This window comes from Prinia subflava, chromosome 18 (assembly GCF_021018805.1).
Source record: "Prinia subflava isolate CZ2003 ecotype Zambia chromosome 18, Cam_Psub_1.2, whole genome shotgun sequence".
In the NCBI taxonomy this organism is placed as follows: Eukaryota; Metazoa; Chordata; class Aves; order Passeriformes; family Cisticolidae; genus Prinia; species Prinia subflava.
In genome coordinates this window covers 1576896-1595037 of record NC_086264.1, presented here as the reverse complement: position 1 = coordinate 1595037, position 18142 = coordinate 1576896, and the positions used below count along the sequence as shown (strand labels likewise).

Here is an 18142-nt window from a genome sequence, read left to right as displayed (position 1 = left end):
TACGTTGTTTTAAATCCTAATTATATATAGACATAAATGCATTTTATATTTCTACATGTATGTTTTTATATTACTACATAGATTTTATGGTATTATATAGCATACAATAACTGCTCTTAAAGAGTCTTTTATTACAGGCTGAGCATAAATATGAAACACAGCAAGGAAGCAACAAACGTTGGGACTACCTAAAACATTCCTAAATATGGCCCTATGAGCACAAGGGATGTGCACAGTGCACCAATGAAGCAGAGCAGGGGCAGAGTGCAACTGGCCCGGGAAAGGCACTTCAGAACCAATCCAGGGACAAACCACAACAGCCAACACTTGTATCTTCAAACCAAAAACTCAGCTCCTAAGAAAGTGCATCTGTGCCTCTGGTGTCCTAATTCAAACAGACACTACACATTTTCCACCGCAAAGATCACAATTAATTGGGATATTAAAACACAAGCACAATGTCAGCAGAAATCACAAATTTATTAATCCTTAAATATATCAATCATTTACCATTATGGCAAGAAATATGTACACTGTGTCCCATGGTAAACTGCAGTGTTCCAAAATGACAGAAGTGTATAATTCAGTTGTGGCGGAGAGAACAAATCACAATTTCCTCACGTCTTGGTGTGGAAGACAAACTTGGTCTACAGTAATACGTCAACACCACATGCTATGTTAGAAGTATAAAAAAAACACCCTACACCTAATTTGTTAATTTTAAATACAGTTATGCCACTTATAGCCGCTTCACAAAAAAAAAAAAAAAAAAAAGAAAGAAAAAAAGAAAAAAAAGGAAAAAAAAAAAGAAAAAAAGAAATTAATGAGAAAAAAAAATGAGGCCATTACTTTTTTCACAGATCCCATTGGCAGGTTAATATGGCTCAACACATTTATTGTAGATGCTTACTTTAAATATATATTGTTAAAATCATGTAGTAATTATCAGAGAAGCTTAAGTCCATCTACCATACATCCACTAGTAACAACATCAACATGTTTAAGAACTGCTTCTGATTAGTAACCAACACAGAAAGGTGAAATGATACAAATTAGGAAGCTTTCCCATTTTAAAAAGTTCTGGCTGCCGAGTAGTAAATTTTGGATGGCTAAAAAGGACACTGACTGAGACACCATGCACTGTACAGCGCTGCGGGGAGCAGGAGCTGCTGCTAACAGAACGCGGGGAGAGCAGGACAGCCCAGCCCGGCCCTTCCCGGGACGTGGAAAGGAGGAAACAGAAATTCCTGCAGGGTGTGTTTTTACAGCAACGGGAGGGAAGGAGAGCTAGTCCCTGCTGTAAAGTTTGCGTCCCTCCCTCGGCCCGGAGCTGGGCCAAACCTGTCGGGATCGCTGCGGGGATCGCCGGCCTCGACACCCAACGCTGCCGGGGCGCCCGAGAAACCAGAGCGGAGCGAGGGGAAGAGGGGGAGACACAAACCTGTGCAAAAGCGCTCGGGTCCCATCAAAAACCGGGGTCTCCGCAATTCACCTCCACAGAAGCAAGAGCAGCAGTGTAATGTAAGTAAACTCTTCATACTCAGCTTTAAGGCCTAATATTTCTCGAGTATATTACCCCCACAACTGGTATATACATTAACCCACGTTATATTTTTTAAAGCCTCCTTAAAAAAATTACAGTACATCCTAAAAGTGATAAAAATCTTTCTCTTTCCTTCCATTTTAATCCTCAAAAACTGCTTCTCAATTATCACTTAGATCCTTACAATTTTTAATTTTGCTTAACCATCCAACAGAACTTTTCAGTTAAGCAAAGTAAGAAAGCGAAAAGGACTCAAAAGGAAAACAGAAGCTGCTGACTCACCAGAACACTGACAGTTAATTCTGGAGTGGCCAAGCCAGCAAATGAGGAGATTTTTCCAGTTTACACAGACTAATAAACTAAGAAGGCTGCAGCTGGTCCAAAGCCAAGATACTAACACTTCCACATTCACCAGTGATTTTGTCCATCTACGAAAAAAATCTGTTTTACAGTAATGGAGCTGCCAGCGGAAATCCTAACCATTCCTACCAGAACCAAAGCAAAATCCTGGGACTCAGGAGAAAAGGAGGAGTCAAAAAACAGTTCTTAAAAAAAGAAGGTAAAATATACTTTTTCTTTTTTTTTTTCTTTTTTTTAATAAACACGAGAGATTTTAAAGTTGTCTGTCAAAACTTGGCATAAATGGAGCAAGTGACAAATGTATCGTGTGTCTACTGCTGTCGGTCCAATCTCTCTTTTTGTCTTTTGCGCCTTGTTATTCTCTATTTGCATGGAACATCGCCTTCATTGAAATGTTAACAGTGTACAGATGGAATATACAGCAACGTGGTGCATCACAAATGTGTTACATGAAGAACCTTCACAACTTCATGCACTCAGAAACATGCATGAAGAGAACGGGATGGCCAAGATGGTAATCAACCAGGTGCGTTGGGTACACAAAATGCAAGAGCGGCACCGCTGAGATTTTAGCTAGGAGGAAAGAGAAAAAAACAGAGAGATTTTCATTACTGAGGTAACATCACCATCAGATAACAACACATGCTCAAGTGTTAGCCAATGTTATTAAAAAAACCCATCTTGTCGAGATCACTTAACATGATACTGGGAAAAAACCAGGGAAAAAACCTCCACTCAGGCAAGGCATTCTTTTATTTTTCAAACCTGTTTACATACATTTTCCATCTTTACAGGATGCCAGAGAGGCTGTTAAAATAAAAAAGGAAACTGAGGCAGGAAGCCAAAATGCCTTAAGGGATTCCTTAAGGGAGGGAGGGCGGAATTCAGCCATGAATCTCTGGGTGTAACTGAGCTTCCCCAGCATGGACATCGCAGGCACTGCCACGGACTGAGGCTCTTGTACCAAGATTGGGCCAAGTGACAAGGGAGAATGAGGCGTCATTCCCATGCAATGCATGCCAGAGCCGAAAGCAGAGCAGGAAGGGAAAGGAGCAGGAGGCAAGCACAGCTAGCTGGGGTTGCAGCATCATTGGTATTACCGTAGCATCTAGGGCTGGAGCCGTGACGGATCCCTCTGCGCTAGGCACTGCACAAACACAGAACAGACTCTCACTCAGCATTCCCGCGCTCTGGCACTGCGCTTATCACGGGGTGAGCTGTGGCCAGGGAGGGAACAGGCGCCTCACTGAGGCTGACGCTGGGTTAGGGAGTCACCTCCAGCCCAGCAGCCCTCGGAGTGCTCGTACTGGGCAGGTGCCCTCTGCAGGACAAGCAGGCACAGCTCTGCAGAACCGCATCAGCACCGGTCCATAAGAACACAGGTCCCTAAGAATACCCTCACTCCTGTCACTGAGGCAGAAACACAGGTTTGCCTCAGCCCACTCACACCAGAACTACAAACAGAATTTGTTCATAGACTAAATACATCTTTGTGCTCATATCCTTTTTCAAGTAAGTTCTCTGCCACAAGGAGACATTTCCCTATACCTACAGCTACCAAAGAGCTCAGTTCTATCTTTAGATTTATGCACACTCCTTCCTGTAGTCCTGAAAACAAGGAAGCTACTGTGCCTGCAGCAACTGATCTAACATCATCCAGGACACCGTGTCTGCAGAAGCACATCATAGCTCTAATCGTTTTTGCAACTTTCTTAGATTTGAATTTGAAATTCATCTTCAGACATGGTATGTCAAATACTTTTTTATTATGGAAATGCCATTATTAACTACTGTGTGTTGGTAATAATTAAATAAGTAGCTGTAGACTGCATACACTTTAAATAAAGGAAGGATTAAACTAGAACAATTTGTTAATTAAATTTCTTCTCAAATTTTCCAAAATGGAATTATTGCTGCTCTGACTGGGAAAAGCAGAGGTGAAATTTGGGACAGTGTAAAAATGTTCAGGATGGGTTGTAGAAGGTGATTCTAGCTTGGTGCTACATGGGAATCTCCCAGCCAGACTTCAGAAGACAGGGAACAAAGACTGACAGTGCTGGTGCTGCAAGGGGAGCTGTCAGCCTAGAGGACACTCACTAGACCTGAGCACAAGCAGCAGGACTGATCTCACGTACCTTACTGACACTTAGGTGGGAGGCACCAAAAAAAGAAAAGAAAACAGGAGCATTGTGCAAGGAGAACCAAATAACCTTGGAAGCTGGGTAATCCAAAGATATTACATGGAATAACAGGAGGTGCAAAGCTCTGTAAAAGTTTTATGTATTCACTGGAGATGAGAATTGAGGATAAATACGTGGCTGTCTCAGATGCGCTGCAGATGAGTAAAGTGCAAAAGTCGTGCCAGAACAGAGGGAAAAGAAAGACATGGGGGAATTCAATAAAGCCCTGACCACAACTGGACAGAGCATTTGAGAAGAAGCCAAGCTAATGGAAAGGCAAACCTCAAACAAACAAAAAAAAAACAGTAAGGAGATAAGGTAGAAGAAAATGGAGATCCTATCAGACAAAGTGTCTGGGGCAGCACTGGCTGTTTACCCTGCGGAGGTGGGAATGATCTGCTCAGCCTTCCTACAAATCAGCTCATGCCCACACACCCAACCAGCGCAGGAGAACAACAGGGACACAGAAGAACCAAGGATAAACTGAAGATGACTAAATTTTACACTGGAAAGGAAGTAACAAGGAAATCAGACCAATGATATTTTGGAACAGTGTTAGGAGCAAGTCCAAAAACCTCCTCTGAATTCAAGAAGAGAGCTGGTTATGGGGTTTGTGTGATATTGTTACCAGTGCTATAAATGCAGGGCTATGTTGCTAACTCAGGGAACCTCTCCTTAAGCTCGGCCCTAAGGCTCCTCTGTGACCCCTTAAGCTTGGACACCCCTCACAATCCTGAACTCTCCTTTGTCTGACCCCATTGGCTAAAAACATTCAACAATATAGAAACCATCCTGCAACCTCAAAACCATTACTCCATGGTGATTTTTCTTCTCCTTCCACCCTTGGCAGTCCCAGAAATCCTTATTTTTATTAGAGAGCACAAGCAGCGACAAAGAAGCTCCTGCAGTACCTTCCCAAAAAGACGGAGGAGTGAAAAAAACCCAGAGGAAAAGACTAAATGATTCCCTAGTCCAGTTCATATAATTGTGCTGTAAACACCGACTGTTCAGGGTGCAGTGGGCCAGGTGAACCTGCTTCACTTGGGCTTCCTGGCTCTACACACACCCAGCTCAGATCCCCTGACAAACACTCCTTTATGAAAACCTCAAAGATTTACCTAACACTGCATCTCAAGGAATTGTAACTGCTCTTTGAATATTGTCTGTTGAAACACTGGCAGTGCAGCTGGAATGTCAAAAACAAAGGACAACGACGTGCCTGTTCCCACCGGTTTCACATTTTGAAATGAAACAGTTATCACTAAGTAATAAAATTTCCTTTTTCCTAAATAAAAAAAGTAATACAAAATCATCACCATAGAGTTCAACACTTCATTCTACCTTATTTCTTACTTCATGGAGTGTCATTTCATGTAGGAGAACAGTGTTGCAAGAAGTAAAATACGAGATGTGATGAAGTTCAAAGGATGAAACCCAAGCCCTTACCACTCACGCCAGGAAATTCAGCCACTCTCCACACTAAGACACCTGACACAAATGGAACCGTATCCTGCACAGAGGGCTCACAACTGAGCAAAGCCAGGCCTGGAGCAGTGCTGCCTGTTTGGGAAACCACAAGTCAGTGAGGCTTGGGCTCGTTAGCAGAAGCTGTCGAAGAAGAAGAGAAGCCAAGGGCCTGAGCAGAACCTCCTGAGGAAGCCGTGACTCTTTAACCTTGTTACTGCAACCACAAGCGTGCTGCCATCAACCCTGGTGACAACGTGGCCCAAGGAGCGCGGTCACTGCCTGACTGCAGGGGCGTGGCAGGGCCTGCAGGAACAGCACAGAAATGCTGATGGAGAGAGGCGAGGCTGTCCCACGGGATGTCCCATCTGTCCACAGGGGATACTCAGCAGTTACACACAGAGAGCGTGGGGAAAGAGAGAAGCCGTGAGAGGTACTGGCATGCCTCAATTTACACAGCAAATGTGTAAACTGGCCCAAACCCAACTTGCAGTGAACATACCTATGCCTGAGAAACTAGAGGTGGCTGGAAATCACACTAAATACTAGTTGAATTTCAGTTTTTTCCAATACTGACACATTTTTACTTGAAACTTTCTGGTCAGCTCTCACAGCTCCATGTATCCTACTGCTTCTTATTTTTCCAGGTTTTCCAGCAATTCTATTCCAGGTTCCCTAATCCTGTTTTGTGAGACTTCTATCAAGTTCTACATCCAAACACACTCCTGCTCTTCAAGCTGTCAGTTCAGGGTGGGCATCACAGTAGAAAACAACAACCAAAAAGCACATTATTTAAAACTCTTCACACCGACACCATGCACACCAGTGGCTATGGTACGTAAGGACCAAGCACGAGAAGCGGCGCCGCCCGAGGGCGGCTCGCAGTCTGCAAGGCCCAGGGCAGCCACAGCCCGTGGTGTGCCTGGCAGGTGTGCGCTGCTGCCGGGGCTGTCCCTTACTTGATGGGCACGGTGGGCGAGCCCGAGCGGTGGAAGTGCACGTTCTGCCACTTGCCGTCGCGCCGGTGCCACACGCGCGTCTCCTCGGACTGCATGGTCTTGGGCATGCCGCTGCCGTCCATGTACTGCGTCAGGCGGATGTAGGCGATGCACGCCGCGTCCTCGCCCACCAGGTGCACGTGCGGGTTCAGGATGATGGTGTGGATCGGCTTGGTGCTTTTGGACAGAGCTACGAGACACACGCACGGGGGACACGCACGACAAGTCACATGTGCTCTGGGTAAGCCAAAAAACTCGTGCCAACACGTTTTACAAAGAAAAATCTCAGGCTTAGCAGACACAAACTCATAATTAGGGTTTAATGCTAATCGCACCTGACAACTGAAATACTTTGTAGAATGAGCACAATCACTTATTACACGCTATTTAATAAGTAAATGTGTTTAATCCGTGTACCTATATGGATTAAGTAAAGTGGAGGGCACCACCTGGAGTTTCCCAACATTTCAGTTTCACCGTTGTGTCTAGTAACATTTGTACCTAGTATTTTCAGTTAAAATAATTCAAATCTTAACTCGTTCTTTATTTTGACTTTTTAGTTGCAAATACCTGAAACTCTGCTCTGCCCTCTGAGGTGCCCTGTGATGTGTGAATGAGTACAGCAGCAGCAGCAGACTGAAAAACACCTACAGCACAGTTCAAAAAAAAAAATTCTCCCTGCCCCTGCCCAAGTCAATTAACTCCCAAACCGAAAAGCTCATGAGAGACACATATCACAAGGAACAGATGCAAACTCAGAGACGAAAAGAGAATATTTACCATTTTCAAAGTAAAACCGGTGGAAGTCCATCCCTTCTACCAGATTACCCAAAGCTTCAGGTTCAAAAGATGTAAGGCCTGGATCACAGATTTTTCTATGGAAAAGAGGAAATTCTGCAATGAGCACATGTGATTAGGGATCACAACTTTGGAGATAATTTTTAATTGTTTCTTTCATTCCTATCAAACATTTCACCTACTCATGTTATCACACTGGGAAAGAACAGAAAACATGAGGATAAAGCATGAAGCTTTGGTTTCAGCTCAATTAGTAAATTTGGCAGCTTACTTGAAGTGGACCGCATTTCATATAAATCACGTTCTGACCAAAAAAAGACCCACAAGTCAATGTTATTACAAGTAGGAATTTTTACTTGTGACGATGAAAACTGCAGCTGTGCGATGCGGGGTATTTTTATGGTTTTTTTTATCACATCATTATGTAAACAAGATTTAAATATTTCCTTTTAACGACACTGGAGTTATACTAGCAGCTCTTCTGGAGCTGGCGATGTGTGAAGCCAGGGCACAGCAGCCGTGCACATATCTTGTGGTTTCTTGGGGCAGCTGGGAGGGCGTTTTGGCAGTACAGAACTCCAAGCACAGGCACTCACACACGAACATGCACATTTACACAGGCAGTGTCCAACAGCCCAGCTCCCCTCACTCCCTCCAAAAGGAGCAGCTTACGTGTAAGCTTCGAAGTCCCCGTTGTTGATGGCTTCAATCAACTGCTCTGTCACCTTGATAATCTCCTGCTTACGAGCTGGGGAGAGATACAAACCCAGTCTGAACAGAGGAAAGCAAAGTGGAAGGTGACAGCTGACAGGTATCCTGTCACTCCCCAGCTGGCACAACAGCCATCTCTCCTCCTTTCTACGACCAAAGGACATGATGTGACATTGTTGCTTTACACTGATTTCCCTTCAGTGCACTCCTGCATCCACAAGGAAATTAAACACACGTCAAGATCAATCCACTTCCCTATCACATTTCTAATTATCTTTCCTTCACTGAAGGATCTGCTGCTTAAAAAGCAAAACAAACCAAGCCCCAACTCTAAATAAACTTCAAACTCAAGGAACCTGATTATTGTTTTACAGCCAACCCAGCTGTAGCAGCTCTCTTGTACAAGCAGCAGTTGTAATTCCCCAGCACAACCCCACACATGGATTTGACCACTAACACAAACATGCCTGGAATGTTGAAACCGAAAGTACAGAGAAAGGTCACATTGTTCTTCAAAAGAAAATGCTGGGGAGCACACAGAGAAAGTAACTTTCCAGTGCTGTGCTCAAAACCGGTGCTGTAGTGTTAACCTTTTCCTAAGTGCACCCCTAAAGCATCCAGCTGAAAAGGATCAAAACTAAACCAGCAAGGAAAAATGTGGTGGTGAAAAAATAGATATAAAGGTCTAGCAAGGCTTTTTGTGAGCAGCCCTTGACTGTTAGCACTATGGCTAAGAGCATTTCAAGCACAAATTGCCTTATTTTTCACAAGGACTGTGGAAAGCACAAAGACTTTTAGCAAAGAGAGCAACAATGCCCCCATTATGTTTAGATAACATGGGCCAGACTATGGGCACTGCATGGCATTGCCAGCACCAGCCAAGTGCTGGGATGGCTGAGTCAGAAATAATGGTGCAGCCTTACAGAAGGCTGGCAAAAAGAAATCCAGAACAAGCAGACCTCGTGCAGCGAGGAAATTACCAGATCTGCATGCAACATCTCACATACACATAGCTGAGCTAAAGGATTTGATTAAATAACCCAGTAACACATCTCAATCAGAGACGAGGAAATTACAGACCATTAAATCAGACAGTGGGAAATGAGGTAAAAATCTCTGATCAGTTGCTACATAATCATGAGCTCATGTTAGCTGATAACGATATAGGCAATTAATATGTCTACAACAGTACTGCAGTTTCCACACACAAGAGGCACAAAACTGCATGGACACATAATTCATTGTCACTTTGCTCACGACAATTGGCACTATTCCCTTTTTCATGAACATCAGTCATGCCTTTGCTGAGTTTTACCACGGTACCTTTGATGCTGAGATACACAAGATGTAATTCCACATCAGCCCCGGAAGGGAGCAATTGAACCGTGCTGCCAGATTGCTGCGTTTCCTGGTTTTAGTTGCAAAATGAAATTGCAGTGGAAGATACGTTTTCATGGAGCTTTCTGACAGAAGCTACTTATATTACATAATGTGGTTCCAGCAAAATTTCTCTGGGCTGTACTAACATCCAGGAGAGCTGTGTCTGCAGATATATCCATGGATGTGAAACACATCCATCAGGAAGCTCTAGAGGCCAGCAAAGCCGGCAAAGGAGATTACAGCACTTATCACTGGCTCCAATCAATCACTGTCCAACTCCAGCACTGGTGCCAGCACTTGTGGAAAGACTTCACAGTTCCCAATGCAGACTGTCAGGAGGAAGATGTTGCCAAATCATCTGCCTTTCAACTCAGCCCTCAATTTTTCTACAAAATTACAAGCACTGCATGAAACTATGAAAGCCACTACGCCACCCTCACCTTTCAGCGACACACAATTACACACATATTAGAAAATGACATTTCTTCCTATTTAGTGATCTGATATGCAGTTTCACTGGCACTGAGCCAAAGGGAGAGATGGAGCCCAATTCAGAGATTGGAGCTCCAGAACTGATTTATCCTACTGTGCAAAACTCTTCCTCGTTCCTGACCCTCATCAATACAAGAACAAGGCAGTGTGAAATAGCAACAGACATCAAAGACTGATTCAAATACTCAGGAGCCACTGTGATTTTACACAAATCTTCTCCTCATTGTTTTTAGCTTTTATGCCCTCTCATGTGGGTATTTGTGGGGCTGCAGGGAGCCAGACTACAAATAGAGACCAAAAGTGTCTCTGCTGCGTTGTTTAATGAAGCAGAGGTTTAACCTGAAAGGAAGAGAAAGGAGATGGGAAAACCAAAGTACAACAAGTAGAAAATTCAAAGGGCAAAGCAGCAGAAGGAAAATACAGCTGTGACTTGGTGGCCACGTGCATCCAGTCAATTCCTTGCACTTACCCTTAGTGCAAAGGATGAAATAGGGAGGGCACTGGAGATAAACTAACTTGATGTGGTATTGGTAGGAACAGTGTCCTGCCACTGCAGACAGCTTCTGACAGAAATAATTGGCAGTTCTTAGAGGGGTAAGAGAATTACCAAATTTTCATTCTGAGTTTGATGGACTCTGCGAAACATGTGCTCTTCAATAACTCCATTTATTTTTTCATCTAAATACACACTCCAATCTATACGAGGACAACACAAGGCATTACGGAAGAGGCATCTGGCCAGTTCCCATCTGCCAGACAACTGTCACTTACAATCACCATTTGCATTTGACTTTTTCATTATTTATTTTTTTACCCAACAGTAAACTTGGCTTGTATTGAATTCTAGGACAATTATGCTGTTTGATGTACAGTGGCAATTTCATGCTATTATACTTTTCATTTGATGTGCAGTCAGGACTCCCTAAATAAAGCTACAGAAACTAAACTTCCTAAACAAAACTGACAACTGTAATGAGATCCTGGTAAGACTGGTTCAGCTACTTTTCCCAGAGTGTGGTGAAAGTCAGTTCAAAAAGTAAAGCCTGACCCATCTATAGTTTTTTAGAATATGAGAATGGCTTTCCACAGCATAAAATTATATGCTGTGTACACAAAGGATAACCGAACAAAAATACACCTGGTGTCTTTAAGACAACTGAGGTGTGAGAGAAGAACACTGCTGACAAGTCAAAGGTGCTGAGCCATTTCCCTGAAAACTACAAATAGGCTGCAGACATAGCACACTTGTGTGGAGGAGATGATGGCTTTGACACTCCTCGCTCAGAGAACGGGTGAAGTAAATACATCACAGAAAAGAGCCCGGCCCTGCTCCCTAAACAGCACCTTCTCCCTCCTAGGGAGGATTTAAGGTAGTTAATAGGGGTTTAGCACTTCAGAAAAATAACCCCCTGCTTCAGCAAGTGAGTAGGGATATGACTAACACAAAGGCAGTTCAAACAAAAATATTATGAAGAAGAGCTATAAAAAGACCAAACAATAAGAAAAAGAACAAACAAGAACATTTCCAATCACTGGATAAAATGTTTTCTCAGCACTGCTGTAGCACATATGTTAACTTTAAATGAGTCATTAATCTCTACCTATATTTCACTACCTCTTTTCCTTGCTCAGCTACAGGTGAGGGATAATCTTTCAAAATTAAAGACCACCATTAACACTAAGATCTAAACAACATAAAATGAGGAGAAATGCTATTTAAGCAAGAAGAATCTAACATTATCAATACTTTCAACCTACCAGGAGCAGTTCCCCAAGTAGTGAAATCAAATATCACAGGAAAACAAAAATACAAAACAGCAGGAAAAACTGTTTTTCCAGCAGGGAACTCCAGCTTTTCTTCCCTTCCTGTAGCCCCAAAAAATATTTATAAACTTAACCTACAAGAATCACACAGAAATGACAAATATTTTGGTATTTTGATTGCAGACAGAATGTGCAGCATAAAAATGACCTGTAGATATGTGAAAATGAAGCCTTCCCAAATATCTGTACCTTAAACTCCCATGTTTTTTGACACACAAGAGCCCTTGTAACTCACTGGCCAACGTATTACCCATCAGTTTTTTAAAAACTGACACCAGTGAAAAAATAATTTAGCCCACCTTATGCTTCGTGCAGGTATTGAACACCTTTCTCCTGCCATCAGATGCCCATGCCATCACTGCATTGCAATGGCTACGAGAGAAGCACCTTTCCAGAAGGACAAGGTAGCCTTGCTCCAGATTTGTCTCCACATGCACTGGGAGATGATTAAAATAATTTGCTTCTGACTTGCTCATACATTGTTTCTCAAGGCAAAAACCCTCAAAACTTTTCAGCTGGGTACTCTTAACTACGGATCTCGGTACACCTCGGATTGGATTAACCTCACAACATTTTGGACACGTATAAGTACAGACAAATGAGTTTGTTCTCTCAGCTCCCCTCCCTTACAGGCAAGGGAGAGACATCAGCACTTTCAGGGCACAATTCATCATATCCTAAAATAGATTTTTAAGACAAGTGTGACTCATCTGACCTATTTGCATCGGCTAAAGGGAGTCTAGACAACCAGCTCAAACACAGATATCTGCACTGTGGAGGACAGTTAAATCCAGGGGCACAAATGCTCCCTGTTTTGCTGTTGTTTCAAAACAGGACAGCTGGTATCGAGGTGAGACTGGTCTGCTAAAAGGGAAGCACAGCAGGGGAACCCGGCTTCACTTCCCATCTGAACATCGTCCCAGCAAACACCAGCTAGATGGAAAGCACACTGCCAGTTAAGTTATTTCCATGCTCTGGAAATAAGCAAAGTCTGAAAAGAAGGAGGAAGATACTAGAAATTTTATCCTGTGTTGTGTAACAAGTTCTGGCTGTGAGGATGTACCAGATTTCATTCAGCTTTACAGCATGGTCTGCTAAACATCACACCATGTTCTTGCAAATGATTCTCATGACACCAGCATTTGAAAATTCTCTGCTGACAATTTTTCTTACAATTTCTGCCACAAATATTCTGATTAAATAATTTCTGAAAAGAAAATAAAAGAACAGGCTGCATGAATAAGCGACTCATTGGGCCTCAGATCTACATAAAACCCACCTAGACCATCAGATGACAAGGTATGCTCCAGGGGACTTCTCATTTAAGATGTTTATCAAGATTCAGTGTACAGAACAACAGCACTTATCTCTTAACCCACACTTAAACTTTGATAAGGACTAAAACATCTAAGTTGTCATCTCACATGTACATCTTTTTCCTAGAGCCTGTCGATTCCAAAGACTCGCTCTGATTCATCGAATTATGAAACGGATGGATGATCTGCAAAATTTTATTAGGGTTACTTGGTATCTTCCACCTATCTGAAACCTGGTAAGCCTGCTACTGCCCTAAAAAAAATTCAATTCTTTAGCTATGGAGGCAAATATCTGAAAAATTATCCCAGAGCCTTTCTACCCTGTACTGACAAAACAGATCCAACAAAATTAATGTGTTTATTTCAATTAACGTTAAGCAACTTGTCACATGCCATACACAGTATATTTTATTTATATGGAATAAATTATGCCTAAAGATGCTCCCTCTTTATATGACTGTTCTAAAAAATTACACTAATATTTATAGAGCATAGCAAATGTTGGCAAATGTTTATTTTTTAATGACAAATCACCTACAGTCTCAGGTCAAAGCTGCATCATGGTCACTGCACTTACAAGACACTGCACTATGGTTTCCCAACAGATTACTTTAGTCATGGAATCTGGCTGCTGTCTCCAGAAATGGTGTCTGAAGTCTTGATGAGTGAGACATTAACGAGATTGGCTGCTGTGTATATTTTTATTTAAACTGTGCTCCTGCCTAGTCACTCAACTAGTTCAGAGAAACAGGACACGTGAGGCCACCAGCATTCAGATCTGGAAATGCCGGGCACGTGAAGGATACTGTGTGGATGGAATAAAGCCTTATGGCACGTCAGCTCTCTGTGTTCCACAGCCCAGATCTCTCCTATCAACTCCTCTCTTTCCCCGAGCTCTGGGCAGTTTGTGCTGGCAGTATCTGTACTCCCAGTTGGATACACACTCACCCATATATGAGAGCCTACGCTGCCCCTCAGAATGAAGCTACGCCTTCGGCATTTCCCGACGCTGTGAGCAGAGACAGCCCATCCTCTCCGCGACTGGCTCCTCTCATCTGCATTAGCTGAGCCTAATAAAAATTCCACTCATGTTTAAAATAGGCTTCAGGCCAAATACACCCAGCCCATGTTCCCAAGGGCCTGCCTGGGTCTCACTTTTACCCGTGCAAATGCCTGTTCTTACCACCAGTGCAATCATCCTGCCACTCACTGCAGGATCAGAACCCTGCAAGCAGAACCCTCATTCCCAGGAAGTCGTTTCCCTGTTTCAGCTCACAAGGTCCTGTCCCTCTAAGGAATGGCTGAAGAATTCCTGAGTTCATTTACAATGAAGAGATGCTCTTCCCAGGTCTTTTACATGCCACCAACACAGTGCCCTTCTGCTCTTATTTTAACACTGGCGATTTCCTTTCCTTGGTCACTGATCATTACAGATCTCCTGAGCAGAGGAAGACATTTCCCACTTGTCCTATCAATGCTGCAAGTTAACATCTGCCACGGCAGCTTCAAGGCTGGTTTATCAATGGGGATGCTCAAGAAAGGAACTCGATATAAGAAATGCAACAGGTAATTAATGCTGAGGCCCTGTCCAGGATCCAAGCAAGAGGTGAGGCAAATCTCTCTCCCTAAGCTGAAAACTACTGCGAAGAGGACTCCTGCCAGATACAGCTTTCTGAAATACAGACACACTTATCCCGCTGCTACAGCTGATGAAAATATTTTTACAATTAATAACAAGAAAAAAATACCTAAAAAATGTTACTTTTGTACAGGCTAAGGACAGGTCATTCCTAGATCAGGCAGATCACAGCATTGACCTTTTTTGAGCTTCTGTCCGATGGTGGGGAGGGAAGAGGAGAGACAAAGGAGATCATCGGACAGATGAGTCTCTCAACTTACATAGTACAGAGGAAGGAGTGGAGTGGGAGAGCTCAGACTCAAGCGATTGACTCTCTGAGTTTGCATTTCTCATAGACTTGCCCGCTGAATTGATGGAAAGAAACACAACATATGAACAAACAAAGATGAAGAGGTAGAGTGTGATCAGACTCCTCAGCAGGCACTGGCAGCAGGAGCGGCCTCTGGGGCACGGCAAGGGTGGTGACCAGTGGGATGAAGAAGCAATGGAAGAGGAGGAGTGGTGGGTGGAACTCAACCTCTCCATGTCCTCCTCCTTTGTGAAAGCTGTGTGAGGGTCAAGTACATGTGAAGGAAGAAAAAAAGAAGGCCAAAAGAAAAATAATGATCATTTAATTAGAAGCAGCAAGAACTTAGAAAATTTGAGCACACAAACAATGTTAATGATGTACTTTCAGGGGCAGTGTGGGTGCCAAAGAACAGTTGTAAAGGTCGTGGGTGTGAGTGACTCTGTTCAGATGCCAGCGCAGATTTACCCCTGCATCCTGTACTTAGATACAGAGGGCTTTGAAAGAGCTTTGGAAAAATTGTTCTTACAAATTTGAATTATCTTTAAGGAATGTATATTCCAAAAGAAGTAGTTTAAACTGCTTTCTTTCTGATGTTAAATAAAATCAGGCCAACAGGTATAAAATGAATTACAAATATATTAAATATTTCAAAGCAATGTACTTTCCAGATGTATTAAGTAGCACAGAAAAATCACAATTTGTCAAACTTGTAAGTGCCTTACAACTCACCAGTTTTCCCCATTGCCAAATATCATTCTTGCTAATGCTTTTGTTAATTTGTCTCCGAGGGTAAAAACACACCATGAGAAATCCAGATCTCCTCTCCCTGGTAAATTAAACAACTCACCTTTCTGAAAATCTGTGGACAAAAATAATGGTGCTATTCCATTGCATTATTTGAAAAATCAATCCCATACCACAGAGATGCTGGCCAACAGTTCTAGTCTCATTACTACAGGAAGAAGAAACCCCACAAGCAATCCCAGAAGGCAGCATTGCCTACAGTCCAGTCCTCAGCATGTTCTTCCTGTCCACTCCTGTCATATTTAGGAGGGATCACTGTCATGTAGATAAGCCCGTGCTCGATGGTTAATGTCAGAAATTTATTTTAGCAAGGAACCTGAACTACAGCTTCATTTCAGACTCAAATGATATAATTAGCTTACTGCTTGAGTTATTAAAGCTCACTGTTTTTTGGCAAGCACTGTTTCTAGTAAAAGAAATATGTTCCAGTCCTAAAAGAGGTAAGTGTATAGATAAACAAGGCAAAGTTACAGACACTGAGATTTCTGGTAGATAAAAAATGAAAAGTAAGCCTGATTTTACTGTCTTCAAGTTAAACACCTGCCTTCAGAAGTGAAAACCAGCCGAGATCCTGACACGAGAAGAGAATGCTCTGTGCATCCCTGACAGACAGGAGGAGAATTTGATCCTGAGGATACACTGATGACAGGTGATGTAAGACATTTTTAATTGCTCCCTGTCTTAATGAACCCGAGCGTTCATAACACCTGGCACAGACGTGCACGTGCACCAGCTCCCACAGCGCACACGGGACACGGGCGTGCTGGGGAGGCCGTGCCCTGTAACAGAGGCACAGCTCTGCACAGAGGTGAATCAGCACCGAGGAACAAAGCAACAAAGCCCTCGGTGCAGAGCTGCACGTTTGCAGCCGGGTGGGCTGCAGGCAGGACGGGCCTGGCCCTGTGGAGCAGCACGGCGCTGGGACCCCGGGAGCAGGAGCAGCCCGCACGGCTCTGCGGAGCCGCTCCTGGAGGTGTGATCACCCTGCAATGCCATGAACACACACTGACACAAACACACACTGACACAAACACACACTGACACAAACACACACTGACACAAACACACACTGACACAAACACACACCGACACAAACACACACTGACACAAACACACACTGCTGCTCAGCCACAGCCACAGCCCCTGCTCCTTCCCAGCAAGGACAGAGCCTCTCCCCGTGCTGTACTCTGTGCTGCAAAGAAAAGCAAAAAGGTTTCAAACGTTCTGTATCACCTAAGGTGCAAAACATTCCTTCTGCATCCCAAACGTGGTGACAAACATCTTGAGTCATCTTGAGCACACATGTAGGGACCTGGGGAATTCTCCCTCCTTCCTCTGAACTCCATTTGTCCCTACCAGCACTTTATCTCCAGTGGCTGTTGCTGACAAGAGAACAACTCTCACTGTTCTCCTACAAAATATACATCCAGGAGTCAAGTTTGGTGTGGGGGGAATAATCTTCCTAAGTGCCTTGCTAGTGCAGGAAGCCTGAGCTTATAACAGGTGTCAAGGTTGCAGGACTGCCTATTCCCTGAATCATTCCACAAATTAGACCCTGGAGGCACTGTTAGCTTTAATTTATAATAAAACAGCATGAACAACAGCCTCCAGAGGAAAGATGGGAAGTGCGAGAGGAATACTAAAAAGTGAAAACCAAGCAAGTTCATGAGCAATTAATAAGAGGGGGATTAGATTTGTCTTTGAAATAAACAAAATGAAATCCTTGTACACTGTGCAGGGAAAGACACAAACAGGATCCTGCTCCTCAGACCTGTGCTTACTGCAAGATCCCCTTTCCTGGTTTGGGAATACCGTATGTTGTGGCCGTCTGACTTGCCCTTAACTATGATACTGCAGAATCATATAAAAGAATTAGGCAAAGTACCTTCATTGTTGTTTTTTCATATAATTGTATCCCCCTGAGGTACAATTCTGTGTGCTAAGCCTCAGACAGAATTTTCTAAAAATCCTACAGTAATAACACTATGTTACATCATCACACAGAGGCCCTATAATTAAATTATTCATTTAATAAGCTCAGTTGTTAAACTACACCAAACAGTTCAAAGGAAGAAATACAAAGCGTTATGATGAAAGGTAAATTACACTGTGTTTTCCAATGCAGCAGCTGCAGATCCCTGAAACTGTTCTCTCCTTTCTCATGAACTCACACCACCACCGCTGTGCTGCATCTGATTCTCCCTGTTGTATCTTACTATCACCTCCGGCCCGTATTTCACCTGTACATCACCACTGCTCTCTGAGGCCAAGAGCCAATCGTTTTTGTGAATCAGAGATACACAAACCCAGTACCCTCTTTTTCAAACCCTTTGCATGTTAAAAC

At 43.2% G+C, this 18142-nt stretch overlaps 1 protein-coding gene across 20 annotated transcripts in view; it reads right to left on the bottom strand.

The window, feature by feature from the left end:
- Window positions 1–461: 461 nt before the first annotated feature.
- CAMK2D (calcium/calmodulin dependent protein kinase II delta) overlaps window positions 462–18142 on the bottom strand; it is a 121912-nt gene continuing 104231 nt past the window's right edge. For 17 of the 20 annotated variants that reach the window (XM_063414948.1, XM_063414950.1, XM_063414953.1 and 14 more), the window contains 5 exons: window positions 8016–8091; window positions 7326–7420; window positions 6507–6735; window positions 3004–3050; window positions 462–2476 (listed from right to left, as the gene is read on the bottom strand). In XM_063414948.1, coding sequence (XP_063271018.1) covers window positions 3044–3050; window positions 6507–6735; window positions 7326–7420; window positions 8016–8091 — 407 coding nt within the window. In that variant the 3' untranslated portion in view covers window positions 462–2476; window positions 3004–3043. Of the gene's footprint in view, window positions 2477–3003; window positions 3051–6502; window positions 6736–7325; window positions 7421–8015; window positions 8092–18142 lie in introns of those variants that run through there. The other 3 variants (XM_063414963.1, XM_063414964.1, XM_063414951.1) reach the window with 2 other exon arrangements.